The 20,120-nt window shown below is 37.2% G+C and overlaps 2 protein-coding genes across 3 annotated transcripts; both read left to right on the top strand.

Annotated features, from left to right (window-relative positions):
* The first annotated feature begins 2,425 nt into the window (after nucleotides 1–2,425).
* On the top strand, nucleotides 2,426–11,990 carry si:dkey-6n21.12 (schwannomin-interacting protein 1). 2 transcript variants are annotated; one of them, XM_040141254.1, is made up of 7 exons: nucleotides 2,426–2,867; nucleotides 4,986–5,245; nucleotides 6,701–6,825; nucleotides 8,222–8,330; nucleotides 8,520–8,645; nucleotides 8,774–8,891; nucleotides 9,036–11,990. In XM_040141254.1, the coding sequence occupies exons 1-7, from the start codon at nucleotides 2,801–2,803 to the stop codon at nucleotides 9,134–9,136; spliced, it is 906 nt and encodes a 301-aa protein (XP_039997188.1). In that variant the 5' UTR covers nucleotides 2,426–2,800; the 3' UTR covers nucleotides 9,137–11,990. The 2 variants fall into 2 exon arrangements, with proteins under 2 accessions (XP_039997188.1, XP_039997189.1); XM_040141255.1 differs by lacking the exon at nucleotides 2,426–2,867 and adding an exon at nucleotides 3,086–3,187.
* A 949-nt stretch (nucleotides 11,991–12,939) lies between these two features.
* On the top strand, nucleotides 12,940–19,749 carry si:dkey-6n21.13 (P2Y purinoceptor 3). The gene is made up of 2 exons (XM_040141147.1): nucleotides 12,940–13,226; nucleotides 18,026–19,749. Exon 2 carries the CDS (start codon nucleotides 18,207–18,209, stop codon nucleotides 19,641–19,643), a length of 1,437 nt encoding a protein of 478 aa, XP_039997081.1. The 5' UTR covers nucleotides 12,940–13,226; nucleotides 18,026–18,206; the 3' UTR covers nucleotides 19,644–19,749.
* Nucleotides 19,750–20,120: the final 371 nt, after the last annotated feature.

The following is a 20,120-nucleotide window of genomic DNA, read 5'->3' as shown; positions in this document are numbered from 1 at the left end:
AGGGAAGACACTAGTGAGCTTAGCAACACCAAATGGCCTTGAAGACCATAGAAGATAACTTCTATGGTCTTCATAATCTCCATCCATAATCTCCAGCTTCTACTTCCCCTCTTTTGGCGCTGAAAGACAAGGCACAGGTGAGTTAAAAAGATTCTTAAACTACAGTCCCTGTTTTGTCCTTATTGGACTGTAGCCTAGATACTCTTTTTCCCTAAAAGATTATCTTCCTAATTATTTTCTGCTTTGGATATGGTTTCTATGGAGTCTACCATGCAAACCTTTTTGCTTTCCTCTATAGACCATATCCACTATAATTTTAACCCAGTATTTAGGCCCTTTGTGGGGAGGAACATGATCTCCTGGATTGTGCATTTGACCTCCTTCTAATTTGTAGAGAGGCAAGATTTTTAAGTGAACCTCTTTATTTTATGGAAAATCTGAGAGGATGATTCTGCATTCACATCAGTCATCCAATCAGTGTTTTTCCATGTGTGCCTTAATTTAGTAGGCGGTACCTAATCCTAGTAATGTTAACCCTTGTAATGTTACCATTACTAAGATTAAGCACCAATTATCTAATTTGTGCCCATTTATTGATGAGTGGAAAAGGAAATATCTCACTGACAAACTAAGTGCCAGACGAGTGGAAAGACTGTTTCCCTGTTGGTCTGACATCTTTACGAGACCATTGTCAGTTTTTCTGAAAAAGATGGCATAATTGACATTTGGAGGATGTTAAACCCTAACACAAAACAGTATATATGGTTTAGTCCAACTGGTGATGGTAAGAGTTCTAGACTTGATCATTGGTTAATTTCAGATACTTTGTTAAATGAGGTTACCAATAAGCTATAGAATTTGATGCATTATTTGACACTTTTAAATTAAATTGGTTAACAGACTGCTCCATATGGTTACACTTTTCTATTAAACTTTTTTAAAAAGTGTGAGGTCTTGAAATTCTTAGGAAATGTGATTTTGAAATTTCAGATCTTCCCTTAAAGCTATCTAAATTACATAAACAAGCACTTTATTAGTGGAGGATGGTATTTTCTCACAACTTCTAACGTCACTGCTCCACCTTGTGGAATAATAGAGTTATTACTGTTAATGGTAAAAGACTGATCAACCATAATTCTTAAGAGAGGGAGGTCGTTTTGTGAGTGATCAATGGGTCAATAATGACATTTTTTTAAAATCACGATATCCTCACTCAAAAATATAATAATAAATTGTTAATTCAAAGAATTTAACAAAATCTGTAAAGTGGTGCCATTGCCTTTAACTGCATCTTATTAACAAATGTCTAATTTACTATGAAGTTAATATCACCCTACCAAATGTTAAAATAAATGAGTTCCGTCAAACAAACCAAAGGTGTGACAATAAGATGATTAGTAACAAAATCAAAAGCATACTTTACACTGCTTACCTGAACTGTTCTAAGTTAACAATGATGCTAGATTACTCACAAAAGGCTTTCTCATATTATATTAAATGGTCAGTATCAACAAAAGTTAAGGACAACATTACAAGGTTATTACAGGTACATATCCTGTAGCTGAGCATGTTAATCAGAGATTTAGAATAGAAGCTTTGCCTTGTAGCTTTTATTACTTTGAGAAATACAAACAACTAAACACTTATTATGTTCATGTAAAAAAACCCTCCAGTTTAGGAAGGATATTCAGTGCTGGTTATCACTGAAAATTGTGATTTAATCTTTCATCAAAACCTTCATAAAATAAATATTTCCTGGAAAAATTAATGTAATCATTCTCTTGGGAAAATATCCTATTCTTGGATGTGAAAGGGGAAACATTGGCCCTTCATTTTCCTTTTTTATTAATGAATTTAAAATGTATTCCTCCTCATTATAAGTGATGAAATAAAAAAAAACAAACAAAGAAGGTCTCAAAATATAAAAGTCCTTGTCTCATTATATTATGATTTAATGTAATTTTTTTGGTTAATGTTTGCCTTTTCTTTTTAAAGCTATCTTAGATCTGCCGTTATTACCACTCTCACAAATTACTCTGAAATTGTTTTTTTTTTCTTCATTGCTGATAAAATTGTTTATTGAAGCACTGTTCGGTTTCCCCTACTTTTATTGTAAAAGTGTTCATTAAAGGGGGAAAAAAAATTAACAAGATTTGAATCCCCTGGTTTAATACATTCTTTATATAACCACATGGATTTGGTGTCGTTTAAACCAAGTGGAGTTCTAAGTATAAGTAAGCCACATACTGTATGTGGATACAAGTTGAGAACGATCCCAATGAACACCGGTGGTTGGACACCTAAAAAGGTCTGTCCCAGTCGGTCTTACCCACAGCTTAATTTATTGTTAGAAAAATACACACGAACAGTTCGAAAAGAAGCAGCTGACAGTAGTAGCTTGTACTAAACAGGTTTACAATCACGGACAAGGTTCAATTTGTAATCAACACTACCTAAACGTTAGCAGGAGGAAGATAACTACGAAGGCATTTATTTTGAAGGCGCAAAAGGAAATGCCGGAGTTGAATATTCATTCGCAAACGTGCCATTCGTGAAAATTCGTCAGGTTCGAGTCTTTTGTTCTTAAGTTTGTACCAAGATTGAATGGGAATAATTGATAATAGGCAAAATGATAAAACCTCCAAGACACAGTTTGAGTAAGAGTGCAGATTGTGACGAACGCGATTTGAACGGCTCTCGTGGACATATTTACACTTATTTTGCTTAGTTGAGTAAGAGGGTAGCAAGAGTGGAACTCGATGGAAAAGAGGGGAAGGAGGGAGATAACTTGCTGAACAATATGGCAAATCTTCCAATGCCTTCTCTGACAACGAGAGTGGAGTTGAGTTTGTACCTCGGAGAAAGTGGTAAGTCTCTTTTTCTTATAATAACTAATGGCAGTTTGGTTTGATACATAGTGTATGGTTAGACATGTCCGCCAGATTCCCAGTTGTACAGCTCGAAATATACGCTGACTACGCTGAACTACTAGCCTCTTATTGGAATTTTCCGGTCCACATTAGTGAAAATGACTGAACAACGCCCTCTAGGGCTTCGTCAGTCATTTTCAACTTGACCCATGAGTTGAAAAGCGTAACAAATAAGAAAGAGGGAGTAACTTCAATTAATAGCAACTTTGACTTTTAATAGTTATTAATCACTGAACATGGTGCAGTGTCATGACGTGGTAAGTTCATAAATTGCTCTTTCTGCTAATTTGTTCTACCTGCTAAAAAAAAGTCCAAAGAAACCAATACTCAGATGTGAAAGACAATAATAGTCCAGAATTATAGTCAGTTTTACTGGAGCATTTCATAGCTTGCTGGCTAGTCGGTCAAGCTTTGAATTTGGGCAGGGCGTTAGCTAGGACTTAAAAAATACTGAGGGCATGAGTCCAAGTACCCCAAACACCACCACCAGCTATTGGGATATTTTATATTTTATTCATTAATTGACCATTACATTTGGATATTGTTACCATCCGCAACAGCGTTACTGCTATTATTCACTTTGTGAGCCTGTGGGTGTATGTCTGTAGCGGGAAATACCACCGAGGCGGTTTTGAGTGACTTGCCAGGTGTTTATATGTCTGTGTGTCTGTGGACAGATTTTGTCACCGTGATAGCGTCACAACTGTGCAAGATACAGTCACGAAACTTTGCAGGTGTGTAATTGAGATAACAATGAAGGCCGAGTTTGAAGATGGGTGTGGTCTGAGCAAGGGCACTGGAAGTGGTGGTTTGGAAGTACTTTGCGCTCCTGGCCCACATTCGTTTTAAATTGCGAATCATGTTTCCCACTTTGAATCGTTACTGTCCACTTTTAAGACGTTAGGTAAAACTTCAGACCATCTTGCAATGGGATCACACATTTACGCGTATTTAATGAATCTGGCACAATTCACCTGTTTCCAGACTTGCTTCTCTCATGTTGTGTTCCATTGCATCTAACACACCGATTTGATGTTGCTGCTAAGTTCACAAATGTTAAATGTTGTATAAACACAAGGGACCATACAAGAACTTTCTCAAGATAAAATATAGTCTAAAACTGGCAGAAATTAGATTTAAATGAGGAACTTTATGATCAAGGAATAAGGAGACATTATTAATCTGACCAGACATTCAGGGACAAATTTTGGTCAGTAGAAGAAAGTATTGATTTTGATACCCAACTTTAAAAATATTTTCTGGAAATTTTAAGTTCTAAATGCTGTTTCACAGCTTAACTCAGTTTCTGCTAGCTTGGATTAGCAGCTAACCATCGATCAATGCTGCCTGAGGAAGAATTTCAAGCTTGAAATGTGAAATCCAGAGTAGTTTCAAGCTTTTTCATCATACCATTTAGTGTCTGTATTCATGCACATATTGAGCATATTAAAATATTTCACTTTTTTGTATTTTATGCACCCCCAACCCCTTCCCTTTTGTCTCCACTGTTTTTTTTTGTGGAAATACCTTTAAAAACAGCTGTAAGTGTTGTTCAGTAACCTTCGGGGTATTTCTTCAGAAAAACGAATGGTCTGCTCTGTGAATGTAATAGTGATACATGAGAGGCACATACTGGGGTTGTTTTTTAAAGCTCTCTTCACATTGATGCTGAATCCTTTTTTTTTTTTTTTTTTTAATTGTCCTACAAGTAATTTACAGTAAATCCCATTTAAATGTGTTGAAGAAACTGGAATCAGTCGATGAAATACCCACCATGCATTACCTTTTTTAAACTGTAAAATATAAACCCCTTACAGTTTATTAAAAACCCCAAGTTCCCAGAAAAAATATGGAGGTCATGAGCTCAACATCTTTAATGGTGGACACCGCCCTGATCTTAGGCAGTCATTAACATCTTGTTTCCTAATTTAACGTCATTACAGTCTTACAACATTTTGCACTCCAAGCACTGGACAGCATGTTATATTTAGAGCTCTCTGTCCGTGACACTTTTATAAAATTTTAACCGGTATCCTGCTACTTCTACCACTGTAGAGATGGAGGGAGAGAAGGAGAGACAGAGGCAGCAGCGGGAGGAGAAAGAGAGTAACGAGGCAGAAGAAGACAGGAGGAGCGATGATGACGCTGACAACGAAGAGGAGGAGGATGAAGATTCTGAGGGTGCGGCTCTGGTCTGGCAGGAAGGCTACAGCGAGGACAATTTGGGCCTTCCCATCATGCACTGGGAGGCACTGAGCCTTCGCATCGCTGAGCTGGAGAAGCAAGAAGAAGAGAAGAAGGGGAAAAAGGCAAAGGTCAGAGGTCACAGTCTGGGAGAGAGGAGTATGATGTTCAGTCCTGGATTGGGAAAAGTAGGTTTTGTTGTCTCAGTAATAGAGCCTGTACAGGAGAAAGTACATCATTCTTTGGTGGGGTTTAGAGTACAGGAATCTGTTACAGAAAGAACTTTGAGTCTGTTAACCCTGAGTTGACGGAAACTCTGAGTGTTCAAATTCAGAAACAGATGAGTTCAGCTTTAGGTCAGTGGCAACTCAGGGACAACTCCTCGAAATCTGTGTCACTGTATCTGCAAACTGGCAACTGTATTCTTGTACAAGCTGTATTCTTAAACTTCTTGTTAGTAGAATTAGATCGAGAAATTGCCAAGGTTAATACAGTATATCGGCTGATATTAACTGTATAGCAGTTTTGATATGATATGAGTTTTGGCTACTTTTATTTGACACCGTACTTTGGGGAATGTAAAAATGTTCTTCTATGAACCCTGTTTTACATTTAACCAAACAATAGTTTTAAGTGCGATGTAAAATACAGTCTTAACTTAGTAACATTGTGTTTAAAATCAGAAAGTAACTATACAAGGAATAAATAATACAAGACTGAGAATCTGAACAAGCATTGAATGACAGCTTTTGGTCCTTAATAGTTTTTGATTCTAACTTTCCATCAGCAAGTATAGGGGTTCAATAGCCAGAACTGTATGAGACTCCTAAATGTTTCTAGTCTGATCAAAACATTGGCATGGTGGATATTTTTGGAAGATTTTATCACAGATATCTTTCAGCATATATATTGACTGATAGGTAACAAGAAATTTTTTATTTATCATAGAAAGATACATGTGGGTAATGAACTGTTTAAGTTTGGCTGTTCAGAAAATACATTGCCGCTACTTTTCAATTATGTCCATTGAAAGGTAGCAACAGAGTAGGTACTTTGAGATTTGAATCTGTTTATATTTTTTATTCAGTGGCCAATAAATACAAGACCAAGTTAAGTTGTTTCACCATTTAGTTTTTTAAAAATTAAATTGAAGTGAATTTTAAATTAAATAAAATTATGATAGATCTATATTATCCTACTTTTAGCCTTAGAATGTTTTATGGCTCACAGAAAACAAAACCTAAAAAGATCTTGTCACTCATGAGTATGTTCTATCTTATATCACATTCAGACCAACACAGTGACATGGATCAAATCCTTATGACCCAGTTTGTTAGCAGTTACAATATGACCCACTGTCGATTTGCATGAAGCTACATTCAGCCAATCTCAGCTAACCACAGTCAACAACACAGTAAAGTAATTCTAAAGAAATTACAGAAGTAAACATGAATCACACCAATTAAAATTTCCCCAATATATATACAGGAGGAAATCATATTGTTATTTTGTCATCAGCCCCTATGATTTTAAGTAGAATGGGACAGTAAAATATTTGTGTAACACATGTCTGGTGTGGTTTTCAGAGTGGAGTTTCTCTGGAGCGAGGCACAGCTCCATTGAGCTGGACAGAGGAGAGAGGTAGGAGAGCAGAAAGCTGGGAGGATGGAGACGACGCCTGCAACAGCCACGTGCTGGCACTCACCTCCCGGTACATACACTAGATAGACTGATGAGCTGTCCAGGTTTACCCCTCCTCTCACTCACTGTCAGCTGAGATAGGCTCCAGCTCCCCAACACCCTGCCCAGGATAAGCAAGTATAGATAAAGGATGGATGGATACTAGTGTATTGTGAATGGGGCCATCTGCTGATAATAGTTCTTTAAGTAACATTTTGAAAGCAAGACTTAAACTTTTAATAGAGTATTTTTACAGTCTAGAATTACTGCTTTTACTTAAGTAAAGGGTCTGCAGCCTATTGCAGCAGCTGTTTGTAAGTTCAAACACAGCTTAGTTTGAACATAGTTGCACTATAACTGCAACATGACACAGACAGGAATGGGGCATTCAGTATTCATATTTAAGTAAATATTGCTCTTTCTTTTGTAGATAATTACAGTGTACGAAACATTCAACAATTGTTTAAGAGGGATATGATAAATGAATTGTAAATGTAACATTATTAGACAATTAGTTAAATTATGTTGAAATTAGAAAAAATGATCTGGTGTTATTTGACAGACTGAAGAAGTGTTGTATCATATGTGAACTGGTTCACACATCATAGCATACACTTTATATTTTATTACACCAGTCTTTTGTTAGGCTTTTACTTTTCATCACCATTCAGTAGTCTTTCTATCGAATTATCTGAATGCTGCACTGAGGAAAGGTCATTCTCTGAGACAATGTTTTGATTACAGCTAACTTAGTGCTATTGTAGCATCAGTAGAGATGGTGCATCTGATCAATGTGTGGAGTTTAGAGTGACTCTAAGTATAGCAGTTAGAATTGATTTTACACTTAAAGATAGAGGTACAACAGACTGCTGAATAATTTCCTCTACCTTTGGTCAAATCCAGTCAGATTCTGTTTTTGTGCAACCAGCCCTGGATCTTTCAACAGAACTGCAAATTCACGTGATCTTCCAGCATAGTTCGTTGTGAAGACCAACAACTGAACAAAATCAAGGGACAGTCATTTCCCTACAGCTTTTAAAGATAAACAAATAAATCCTGTCTGATTGGTCTAGAGCTGATGGTCCACTTAAATCAAAACTGGTTTCTTCTGACTGGCAGAATGGCAGATTTGTTACCAAAAATGTACTGGGCTTTTTCTCACATTATGCATAGACTTTTGGTGATAACTTGTTTAACTCCTCACACGATCTGATTTATCTCCTCCTGTGGGCTTGGGAGACATCTAACATTGGCCTTAATTTTTATTTTATTTTTTTTCCTGTGAGCTATTGTTGGATTATTGTGAATGGAAACCTGTGAATGTCATTTTGCCACCAAACACTATTCAATCAGTCAGACATGTCCCTAAATGACCACCGGTATAAATCCAGCACCTGAAGTCTGTATGACTATCGTGTATCCTCTAGCCTGCAGACACAGATGAATCTTCAGCTCTGCTTCATCAACAATAGTGAAAGTGAGGAGGAGGAGGAGAAGGAAGGAGATATCAGCAAGAGGGAAAGCTCCAGCACATGGGTAACTACCACTAAAACAAGTTCTTGACAGAATACCAAGGCTTAGATTAGGTGAGCTGAATCTTGACTTTTTGGTGCAACTGGGTGACTGCAGAAGCAAAAAGTAAAAGGAGGTAACAAAGAGTGTTAAAAACTATCAAGTAGATAGTCACATCCTGCTCTTCCCCTTGTCCTTCCCGCACTGTTAAAGAGAGGGACTGTTCAGGTTCATAAGAACCCTCAGCCTGCTTCCAAGCCAGAGAAACCAAAATCCAGAGGCTTCAGGAACGCCCTGAGGAACCTACGAGACAGACTGAGAACAGACCATAAAACACTGGTGAGGCTAATGTTACAAGGTGGAGTATGTCATGACATTGTATTGATCAGCCCTTTCTTGTCTTTTATGCCCAAATATAGTTTAGCACAGCTCTCCTCCTTTTTCCTCTCCTCCTCTCCTCTTATCAGACCACAGCTCATAGTGATTCTGTAATCCAGAGGAGACATTTGGAACACAGGGATTTACAAGGCTTCAGTATCGAGGATCTAAATGCTCTTTGTACATCACTCAGCCAGACCATACAAGGTACACACCGTAATTACAATCAACTGCAACTCTCAATGTTAAAAAATGGTCACTTTACCTTCATTACCCAGCTGCACCCCTAAAATACTTCTTTTCATTTAAAACTGCATTTTGAGCTTTTTATTTTTCATCTGTTCACATCAGACCTGAGCTCAGAGCTAGTGGGTCGCCTTCAGGCCCGGGACCAGTTGAGGACAGAGCAGGATGCCATGCTGCTGGAGATCCAGGATCTGACATCACTGTGAACCTGCTGATCACTCCCACCTGAAGTTCATCTGTTGAGCAGTGAGAAATGGTTATGTCTCACAAACATTTGAACAAGTATCACACTATGTAAATATTGTTGTGAATGACACGATGCCACAGTGACCCCCACAAACATCTCAATCTAACCAAAACTTAGTCTGACCAGCCAATCAATGTGCAGACTGTCACTCTCTGAAATAACTTGGACATTGTGTTGCACAGTATTTTTTTGTTATTGTCTGTATTGTATGTTTTTAAGAGAAATTTTTTTTTCACTAAAAGACAGTCAGCCGTGGTTTTAACCACCAGAAAGCCATATGTCAGAGGCATGGTGATGCTGAGGGAGCCTGGTATGGTAAACTGAGATGGACACAAGATCCAGGCAATCGATGGTGAAACACATTATTTTAACCTTCTACCTTCTTACTTGGAGTTAGATTAGAGGATCAGTACCAGTTTCATCTACACTGTGTCCACAACAAATACAGGTTTGGGTCATGCTAAGCCAGATTGACACCAAGACTGGAAGAACCAGGGGAGAAAACTTCCCAATGCAAAAACATTGAACATCCAGTCCAAGTCGAAATTGTACATTTGTATACTGTGTCCTGTTTCATTACATTTGTACGCATCTGGTCAGCAATGGAGTCTCTAAACTTCAGCAGTGAAGATGATATTTTGTTTTGCTTCCAAATAAAACAAACTTTTAGGTTCAGCCGATCTTGGTGAGGTAATGAGAGGATGGTGAGTTTGGTGTTGGATCATAATGTTTTTGAACAACTCAGTTATTTTATGAGTGAAAAGAAGACTTTTCCCTGATCATGTCACTCACCTTTATCTGAAAGCTTTTGCTTTTACAGTGATCTCAGCTTATGCTGATGACTCAAATCATTCACTACAAGATGTGGAGGAGAAATGTGGGGAAACAATCTTTTACAAACAATCTTTTGTGAACAGACATTGATTTCATTGTTAAAATCCTAATTTCTGATAGCAAAATTTATGAAGAAAGAACATCTGAAAATGTGTATCAACATTACAAAATTAAAATTCCTGGTGTGCGAAAAAAAATAGAGGGATTTAACTTCCTTTTAAATTTTGGGTCTGTTATTGACTCACCAAAACAACCAGTGTCATTATAGGCTAAATGATAAACTGGAATTGTACATGTACACAAATATTAGAATTTTTTTTGAAAACCGTATTTTACCACCAGCTGCTGTTCTGCTTGGTTACCTCAAGTTGTTTTATCTTTTTCCTTAAAAATAGTCTCATTGGACTAATTTTGCTTTACAATTCCACAGTTGTCATATAAATTACTAAATAGTTTAGTATTTTCTGTGGTACTGTTTTTAACAGGTACAAAACTAGTAGGACAATATTTAGCCTTTTAAAAGCATAAAGTAGAACAACAATATCTTAACAGAAATACAAAGCTTTAAAGTGAGGTTACAAAGTGAAGGTTGTTAAGCTGCAACATAAAAGGGACTCATGTTAACAAGATGCTAATTCTGCCAACCGAACAATCTGTCTTTTTTTCTACTTAATTAAAGTGTCAACAGTATGTTTTTTTTTGGGTTTTTTTTCCCTTTAGAATTTTTTTTTTATACATGCATATCTTTTTGTGGGCTTTTTAGGTAAGGTTAGTAAAGGCCTGAATGTGCTCTTATGCACAACAAATTGAACAAATTTTTATTTTTCTTCACCAAAGTGCTTGTTTTGGATATGTAAGGGAAGAAATTTAAATATTTTTGTTCAATCCGTTTGTTTTTTCGTGACAGTCTTATTGCAAGTTTTTGATATTTAACATACGCCATGTAAAAACAATGTTTGCCTGCTATCTTGATTAATGCAGTCCAATTCACTTTTACTTTTTAACTAAATACTGCTCTCATTCACAAAGTAACTGAATTCTGCTTTGCTGTTTTTTGTTTTGTTTGTTTGCTGTTAAGCTACCAGCAGTGAAACTCAACCCCTGCATATACGTTTGACATTAAAAGCCTCCCAACAGCTCATTCCTGTTAGACTGTTGGCATGAGCTGAGTTTCATTCACAATAGCTCAACGCCCAATTAAAAGTGGCAAAGTAGAATTATTTGAAAAATTGAATTTTGAATAGCAGCTTTTATATGTGAATTCACATTTAGCACACACAGGGTACCAATAATTTGGACAAAGTGGTTGGTATTTCATTTATTTTTTTTCTAAGGCCCCCAACAACAGCATCATAACCTCTGCACTGTTGGCACCCAACAGCTGATGGTCATTTTAGTGTGTAGGGGCCTAGTAGCTGTGAGTTGACATTACTATACACCCATCTTTAGTTTTTACTTGTAGTCAATGTTGGTATTGTTAATAGTTAACTATAACCACTTTAAAGTCTTTCCCAGACTTTAAAGATAAATGCTCTGGTGATGTTATCGCATCCAATAGTGCATCCACATTCCAACATTTTCATCATATAATCAACACTGACTATGGTTTTCACTGATTTGGCCTTTATTTCAAAATTAGTGAGGGCTGTTGTCCAAGATAACTTAATTCAAGATTAAACAAATCTGCATTAGAAGAACCAAGTCAGTTGGAGAGTTGAGAATTAACAGGATCATTTAAGCTAATGTAATATATATGCATATACATACAAGAATGGGGCCCTGTTAAATTCCTGTTTTTATTTATCAACAAATTTTAAGTCAACAACAAAAACAATAATTTAGAATTAATTGTTGTCTTGTATTAAAATGTACATTGAAAAAACTTTTAATCAACTTGTGAAACTTGCAAATTCCAATACTGTATTTTTAATTTTGGTGGTTGTCATTTTGTTTTCATTTGATTGCAGATTGTGTCTTTAAATAAATAAGTCCAGTCAGTTTCAGAAAAGAGTGTGTGTTTGTGTGTGAGTGTCTTTACACTGAGCAGATAGATGTGCTCTGTATTGGTAAGTGGATGAATAAATTGCCACCTGCCTGTAACTCAGTCACGCTGCTGGTAGAGGTACAGGTAGAATTAACAGTTTGAGATATGAGAGATGACGTTCAAGATATATCGTCTTGTTTCGTTATGATGTCCAGTAATGACAAATACAATACTAAATTTGTATGGCACTTGCTTACTTGGTGATTCCTTGGAATGAAATAAGGGAACCCAGAAATTAAATTAAATTGAAAGATTTTTTGTGGCATATTATCGGTCTTATATTTTTGTAACTCAATCGTATTGCTGCTTATCTTGGCAGGATATTCTATAAAAAGGAATTTTCAATCTGTATGAGGCTTTTCTGTATATAGTGGCTAAATTTAAATAAATGGCACAAAAACTGAATAAAAAGATAAAAGTATGATTAAAATGCTAATGTGGAAGAGAAGAGAAATAATCCAAATAATTAAAAATATACAAACTAGAGTTACAGTTGTGATTTGACAGAATGAACTTAACTCAAGGAGCACTTTCTGTGGAGCCAGAATGAACTTTCAAACTCAACAGTAAGTTTTGGGAGGAAAGTTGGGGATTTGGGGTCACTGTTGAGCACCATAACTAAACCATGTGTTTGTAATTGAGGATTGCTGTCAGTGTACAGGAACTGAATATAGTCTGTGATTTTCCTCAAAGGTACATAAATGTAAATATATCAGTGAAATCAATTTGTGTTCTCAGGATTATCAGCCTCCAATGTGAAACAGCAGGTGAGGAGAGCAAGTCCAGCACACGCACACGCGCACACGCACACAGACAGACAGACAGACAGACAGGTGAAACAGGGAAGGAGAATTGGATGACACACAGTGAGGGACAGAGGGAGGGACTGAATTACCATAGAAACTGGTTGGACTGTTCATAGAAGCAGCTGAAAGCTGAAATGCTCAAACTGTCAAGGTCACTGATCCAGCCTGTTAACAACACTGATCACTGATTACAGCCGATGTTTGCTGAGTATTTTTATAAACCAGGAAAAGGTGTATTTGGAAGCTGCTGACATATAGCGTCACTGCAGTCGAAGCCTTTCAGGGTTTTTTTTGTATCTTCTTGTGATTATTCTGACAGGTGACAGAACAGGAGCCATATGGAGTAAAAGTCATTGCTGGCACAGGTAAGCTCTTTGTCTTAACAGCAGATTGCAGTGACGCAGGTATTTATGAGTTCCATGCAGTTCCCTTTAGACAAACACTAAACTCCTAATGCAGCTCTGAAGACTTCACAGTAGTGATTTTTGGCCCAGAGCAATTGCAACAGCAGTAAAACAGTTCATTTTTAAACATCAGCTCAATAATTTGTTTTGTGACTAACTTTAAAAACTTGCCCTGTAACATTTCTTAATGAGATTGAATATGAATTCAGTGGCAGTTGATACACCAGGCTGGAGTTTGTGTAGCTTGGGGTTTCTCAGAAGCTATTCGCTGCTCCTGGAAAACTACCTCTTTTTATTTGGCCTTAATTCAGTCCAGAAAAGAAAAATGTGCACTCCTAGTGATGGCATCTTTAACAAAACAGTAACTGTAAAATTTATTTTGTTAAAACAGGGTGTCTGTATTTCCTTAAAAAGTCTTGGATTCAGCTTACCTCTGTTAAACCCCGCATTTGTAAACCTGAGATTTCCTAATTTCAAAAGGCCTTAGTGTACTTAAACTGACTGACCTATCATACTGAACAGAAGAGAGAAAATGTGGTACTTAAAATTAACAAAGTCCCATACAAAAAAAGTCACTAATGTAACTGATACAGGTGAAAGTACTTAGGCAAAGTTGGTTCATAAATTCTTTTTCACTCTTGCCCTTGGAAACTGTAGTTTAACAGAACAATCTAAACTCAAATTCAAAGTTTATATTCATCAGTGGATGGAGTTTCCATTGGACCTTAACTACAAATACTGTAAACTCTACATTTGTGCTGACCATTTTTCAATGCGTGCTACATATTTTTGAATGTTTGGATGTATTTTTCTATTGTTTCAGACATCTTCTGGTTTTCATTCATTTCTATATAGTATCTAGTAGTCTCTAAAAACTTATTTGAAATGTGTAATCCTTCACACCAAATATGTAAATAAATGGACGCCAATTGAATAGTAGAAAAAAATGAAAAATGTATTCAACCTTCTATAACACTGCAGCAGGTTTACAAAAAGGTTACCTGTGGTGTAACATCTATGTGATTTGTAGTAAATGTGTTTGTCCTACCATTTCAGCCAACCGTTGGTTTCCATTTATTTCTGTATGTATAAACATCTATTAGCAGATTCTTGAAAGATGCTTGAGTTGTATAATCCATCTCAGTGAATGTCAAGTCTGAATTAAGCGCGTACATGCACTTAAGTAACTTGGTTACAGTTGTCTTTGTATCATGTCTTCTTAAATGTCATGTATGTAGTATATTTAAACATAATTTCCAGGACAGAAAACTTAATACATGTACAGATGTAACCAGGTTTCTAATCTGCTTTTTGCATGTGAGCATGTGCACGACAAAGACTTCACACTGGGAAAATATTGCTGTGACAGCAGAGTGTTAAGGTGAAAGGAAAGATTGTTACATCAGTGCATATTTGTATTAAAAAATAAATTCAGAGTCAGATGAAAACTTAAAGTAGTCTCTATAAGTCTAAATTAGTTGGTTTTCCACAACTAAACGTGATTATTTGTAATAATTCAGACACATTCATGCTGTAAGGAAGAACTGTGCTCTCACTAGAGAGCCTGTCCTAATAGATTTTCATATTGTGTAAAAATGAATGAAAGCCAATGGTTGCCTGAAACACTGCAGTAAAAACATCCACAAATCTCAAAATGTGTACTATGCATTCAAAAATAGTCAGCATTTGTAATTAAGGAGCTAACACTTGCAAACAGACTGGACATTTAAGAGGGTTACTAAACTACCTGATGCATATGCCTGTCTGAATGGTTTACTACATCAAAGTTGGGTTGAGTTATTTCAGTAACCATTAACAGCGGAATCAGTTACACACTAGAAAGCAGGTCTAAAATGCATACTTTGTTCTTGGTTTTAGTTGTGTGTTTTAGCTCTTTATCGAACACACCAATTAAACATTGACAGTGCTGTTGGAAAAAGTAATGAACCCTTGGATTTAATAACTGATTTAATTAACTTTGGCATATAACATCAAACAAGTGCTTTCTGTAGCTTCAGATCAGTAGGAATTTTGGACCATTGGACTGTTTGCAGGGCTGCTTCAGCTAAACCATATACTTAGGATGTCTGGTGTGAACAGCTCTCTTGAGTTCATTCCACAGTATGACTGGGCCACTCCAAAAGGCAAATTTTCTTTTTCTGAAGTCATTCTGTAGTAGATCTACTTCAATGTTTAGGGTCATTGTCCTAATGCATCACCCAACTTCTACTGACCAGCTCCAATGATTCCATTAAGCCTTTAGCTCTTACTCTGGGCTTCTTCTGAACCTCACTGCACATTCTGTGTTGTGCATTTGGAGCACTTCTATGGAAAGTAGCCACAGAATTAAATCGTCTCCATTTATAGATAGTTTGTCTAACTGTTGATTGATGAATATCTAAACCCTTTGAGATTACTTTGTAAACCTTTCCAGCTTTATGCAAATCAAAGATTCCTGATTGCAAGTCTCTTGAGATCTTTTTCTTGAGATCTTTTTCTGGTTCACATTAGCAGTTGATTCTTGTGGATAGCAAACTCAAATGTTTGAGTGTTTTCAGTCAAAGTGTTTCTTACCCACAACTCCAATCTGGTTTCGTTGATTAAAACTCCAGGTTTGCTAACTCCTGAGCAAACTATAGCAAAAGCTAATTGGAGTCAATCACATACTTTTTCCAGCCTACACTGTGTATGTTTGAATAATGTATACAGTATGGACATCACAGATTTCATAATTGTAACTTAGATGAAGATCTGACCATATTTTAAGACAAATTTATACATAAATACAGGTAATTCCAAAGGGTTTATTTAATTTTTCTTGCCACTGTATTTGTGTTTTAATATGTTATGTTACTGGTTGACACATTACCCTTATTTACTTGAACTTTACATTGGTTTTTGGATTGCTCACTTAACACTTACACAAACACATACACCTGCCTGTGTGCTGATCCTAATATGCAGCAGTACAGCTGATGATGAGCCTTTCAACTGTGAGCTAGAGTGTTGCCTGTGTTAATCCTGTTTAGCTGGAAAACGTTGACTTTGATGATACTATAGCTTTTCTTCATTTGACATAAAATTAGAATAGGTTGTGGGATTGTAAAGACAGTCTATAGTTGGTGGAGTGAGAGCAAGACCTGATATACAGAGGGAGGGAGACACCAAAGGCAAGTGTGGTTACTTATTGCTGAGCTAATGGGGTGAGAAGAGACTGAATCAGCAGCATACCCTTGTACACAGGAAGGCAAACAAGTACTAAGAATCAGCAGCATACAACAGGAGGTCAAACAGATTGTGCAAAGGCCCTCTAGTCAACAATCAAAGAATAGGGGGGGGGGGGGGGGGCACTACATTTTCCAATACTCCCCCTCAATATTAGCAAACGTAGACAGTTTGACAAGCTGTCAGAGGCTATATTTGATTGGTGCTTTGAGCTAGATGCTATCATCAGCATGCTAAGATACTCATAATGTTAACATGCTGGTTTTTATGAGGTAATATTTATCATGCTCGCTACCATAGCTACCTATCACTGAACACAAAATATAGTTGAGGCTGATGGTCCTGAACTAAAGTGTTGGACAAATTGAAATTTTAACCTGATAGTGATGTAAGTTAAGGGACCACCAAAGCCATAAGGATTCATCCCAAATCACAACTCTGTTGGACTGATGGAATTAGTGCAATGGAAATTTACATTATACTAAATTTATCAAGACAACAGGTAAACACGGAGGAACTGTTGAGTTTGGATTAACAAATTAAAACAGGAGTGAGAAATAAAAGTCTGTCTCTGATGAGGTAGATAAAGGTCTGGTCAGTATTTGAGAATTTATGGTATGTGGATTATGTTAGTTAGATATACAGTCAGTCCACATCAGTATTGAAACTTTTGCAGAAACTGATTCTTCCTACACCTCTCAAATGCAGCACCAGTGTTCACTCTAGAAAACTGCATTTGACTTTCAAAAGGTGGTTATTAATATTTTAAAATCCACTTTAAAACAAACACGCATGATGATAAAATTTTGGTAATATGAAATCTCCTATCCCTGGTATGAGTATATATTTCCTAGTATATATACTCATATCAGAATATAGAGAGTTGCAGAATGCTAATAATTTAATAAAAGCATGGCTTTCATTTCATTCTTTTTTTTTTAAAGTGCATTACAGATTAAAAAAAAAGAACTGGAGAAGATAGTTCACTTGGCAATCAGTAGTAAGCCTGTAATAGCTCCATAATCAAGTGTAGATTGTGTAGTGGATAGTATAATAGTTTTTCTGTTTTGAAAGGAGAAATAAGCCTTTTCCTGTATAAGAATCAAATTTGAAATTTAATATTTTAAATGTAATGTAATGTTTCAGTTTTGCCTCGTGGTAATCTAATTGCTACAGTAAAATCGTTTAGATTTCCATTGAGCATATGGGATGGAGTAGAAACATCAATGTGATAAAGTGGTCTCTGACTTTTGGATCCCACTGTATGTATAGATTAAATAGCAGGGGGTGTAATATTGAATCATTCATAGACTTGATTTGAAACCATCAGTAAAAGCTAAACTCCACCAGAATGATTAAATGTGAACCAGCTGTTTGCAAAATCATTAAAACCAATGGAAAGCATCTACTGGTTATTTTGTTCAAAGAGCCAGTAAAATACTACTGATTGCACTGCTAAGCTGAAATTTAGTTGATCAAATGAAGTGACCCTAAATGACTGTAAGTAGATTACTAATTTGTTTCTTTATCTCTAGGTAAACACCCACTCATGGATCTGAAATCATCTGAAAATCTACTGTAGAGGATCACACAAAATTAACATTAAATGGTGCAGAGTACAAGGATGACAGAGAAGAAGCTTAACAGAATCCCAAACATACAAGCCACAGCCTTGTTCAAATTACTTCCCACATGAAAATCACATAATTCCTCACAATGTCATCAAGAAGTGGTGTTCCTACCAATATCAGTGTCTCAGTACTCCATGACGTCCTCAGTTCCTCCTCACCCTCTTCTGTTCCCTCCACCACCCCTCCATCTCCATCTTGCAGCATAGATGAGTCCTACAAGTACATCTTCCTCCCCATCTGTTACTCTTTCACATTCATCTTCAGCATCTTCCTTAACTCTGTTGTCCTCTACCGTTCCTTCCGCCAGACCAAGCGCTGGAATGCCTCTCTGATCTACATGGTTAACCTGGCCTCTACAGACTTCATGTACGGCCTGTCGCTGCCATTCCTTGTGGCTAGTTACATCATGCGTGACCGCTGGGTCTTTGGGGGCTTAATGTGTCGCCTGGTCCGTTTTCTCTTCTACTTTAACCTCTACTGCTCCATCTTCTTCCTCACTTGCATCTCTGTCCACAGGTACCTCGGTATCTGCCACCCAATGAAAGTCATCAAACTGGAGACCAAGAAGGCTGTGAAGTGGACTTGTGTCCTGGTTTGGATTGTGGTTTTTGCATTGACCTGCCCTATCTTCCGGTTTGCTCAGATTGGTCATGTGACAAGACTTGGGGCACTTGGCACCAATGCAAGCAGTACTGACAACACAACCCATGAGATATTATTGATCAATGGTAATGCAAGCCATGGTAACTTGGGAGGGGTCATTGAGGAGTACCAGAGCTGTTGGGACGATGCCATAGATAAGGAGTTTCCTGATTACGTACCCTATGGCATCATACTCCATTTGCTGGGCTTTTTTGGGCCTTTTTCCATAATTGCATGGTGTTACTCTCATGTTGTTCTAACCATATTTAGGACTCTGCATTCGCGGCCCTCGTCCCACAGAGGTCCGAGAGACAGAGATCATGAAGGGTTGGAGGGAAGAGAGAGGACAAGACCTGCAATAGTTGGAAGAGAAGGAGACAATGGACTGTCAAGGGTAGTGGAAAGAGATGAAGGGATTTCCATTTTTCTTGGCGCCCACTCACCATATGCCAATCGCAGACGTAAATCTATCAAGACAATTATCACCATCACCCTCCTCTTTGCTCTGTGTTTTTTCCCCTTTCATGTAACAAGAACCGTCTTCCTCCTGTTGAAAGTGACTCAGAGAGTCCCCTGTCACACCATGACCATGGTCTCTATGTGCTATAAGATTACGAGGCCTTTGGCGTCATTCAACGCATGGCTCAATGCTCTCCTTTACTTCCTGACGAAAGACAAGGGGGGAGCTCACTGCTGCCCAACGGTAAACACCAACATCCGACAACATGATGGGCTTCTGTTGCCACTGAGGTTGATGGGAAAGGGAGAGGATGTAGAGGAGGGAGGGATGGAAGACAGAATTCACAATAAGGAGAATAAAGAACTTCACAACAGTCTGTCATACATGCACAGAGCAAAAGTCAGATATATAGTTGAATGAATGTTTTGTTGAGAAATGAGAGTCAATTTTAGATGCACTGTAGGGTGTATTTTACAGGAAAACATAATGTTATATAATATATGATATGATCACAGTAGCAAAAGCCATGATTAAAGATGACCCTAGCAAGATGCTGAATATGCGTTTTATTTCTAATGTTTTGTGCCTAATTGCTGCTCTGCTGCCTAATGGGTAAATGCAACATGAATGCAAATTTGAAAGCTGATCATGGCAGTTCTGTTATTCTGTTCATGTTGTACATGGTGTATATTTATAATATATTACAGGTGTTACACTGGGATCACTAACTTCTGTTTAAGTGTCATCTAACCACATCTAAAGCAAAAAAAATGTTCCTACCTGTTCCAAATGGCTACACTCAAAAAGCCAGTTGTCACAGAGAGGAGCAAGACACAGTGATTGTTCAGATGGGAATATTGGACTCCGCTGTGACAACAAGTATTCCCGTAAAGGATG

This window comes from Xiphias gladius, chromosome 12 (genome assembly GCF_016859285.1).
Source record: "Xiphias gladius isolate SHS-SW01 ecotype Sanya breed wild chromosome 12, ASM1685928v1, whole genome shotgun sequence".
NCBI classification, from domain to species: Eukaryota; Metazoa; Chordata; class Actinopteri; order Istiophoriformes; family Xiphiidae; genus Xiphias; species Xiphias gladius.
This window is presented reverse-complemented; position numbering and strand designations above follow the sequence as displayed.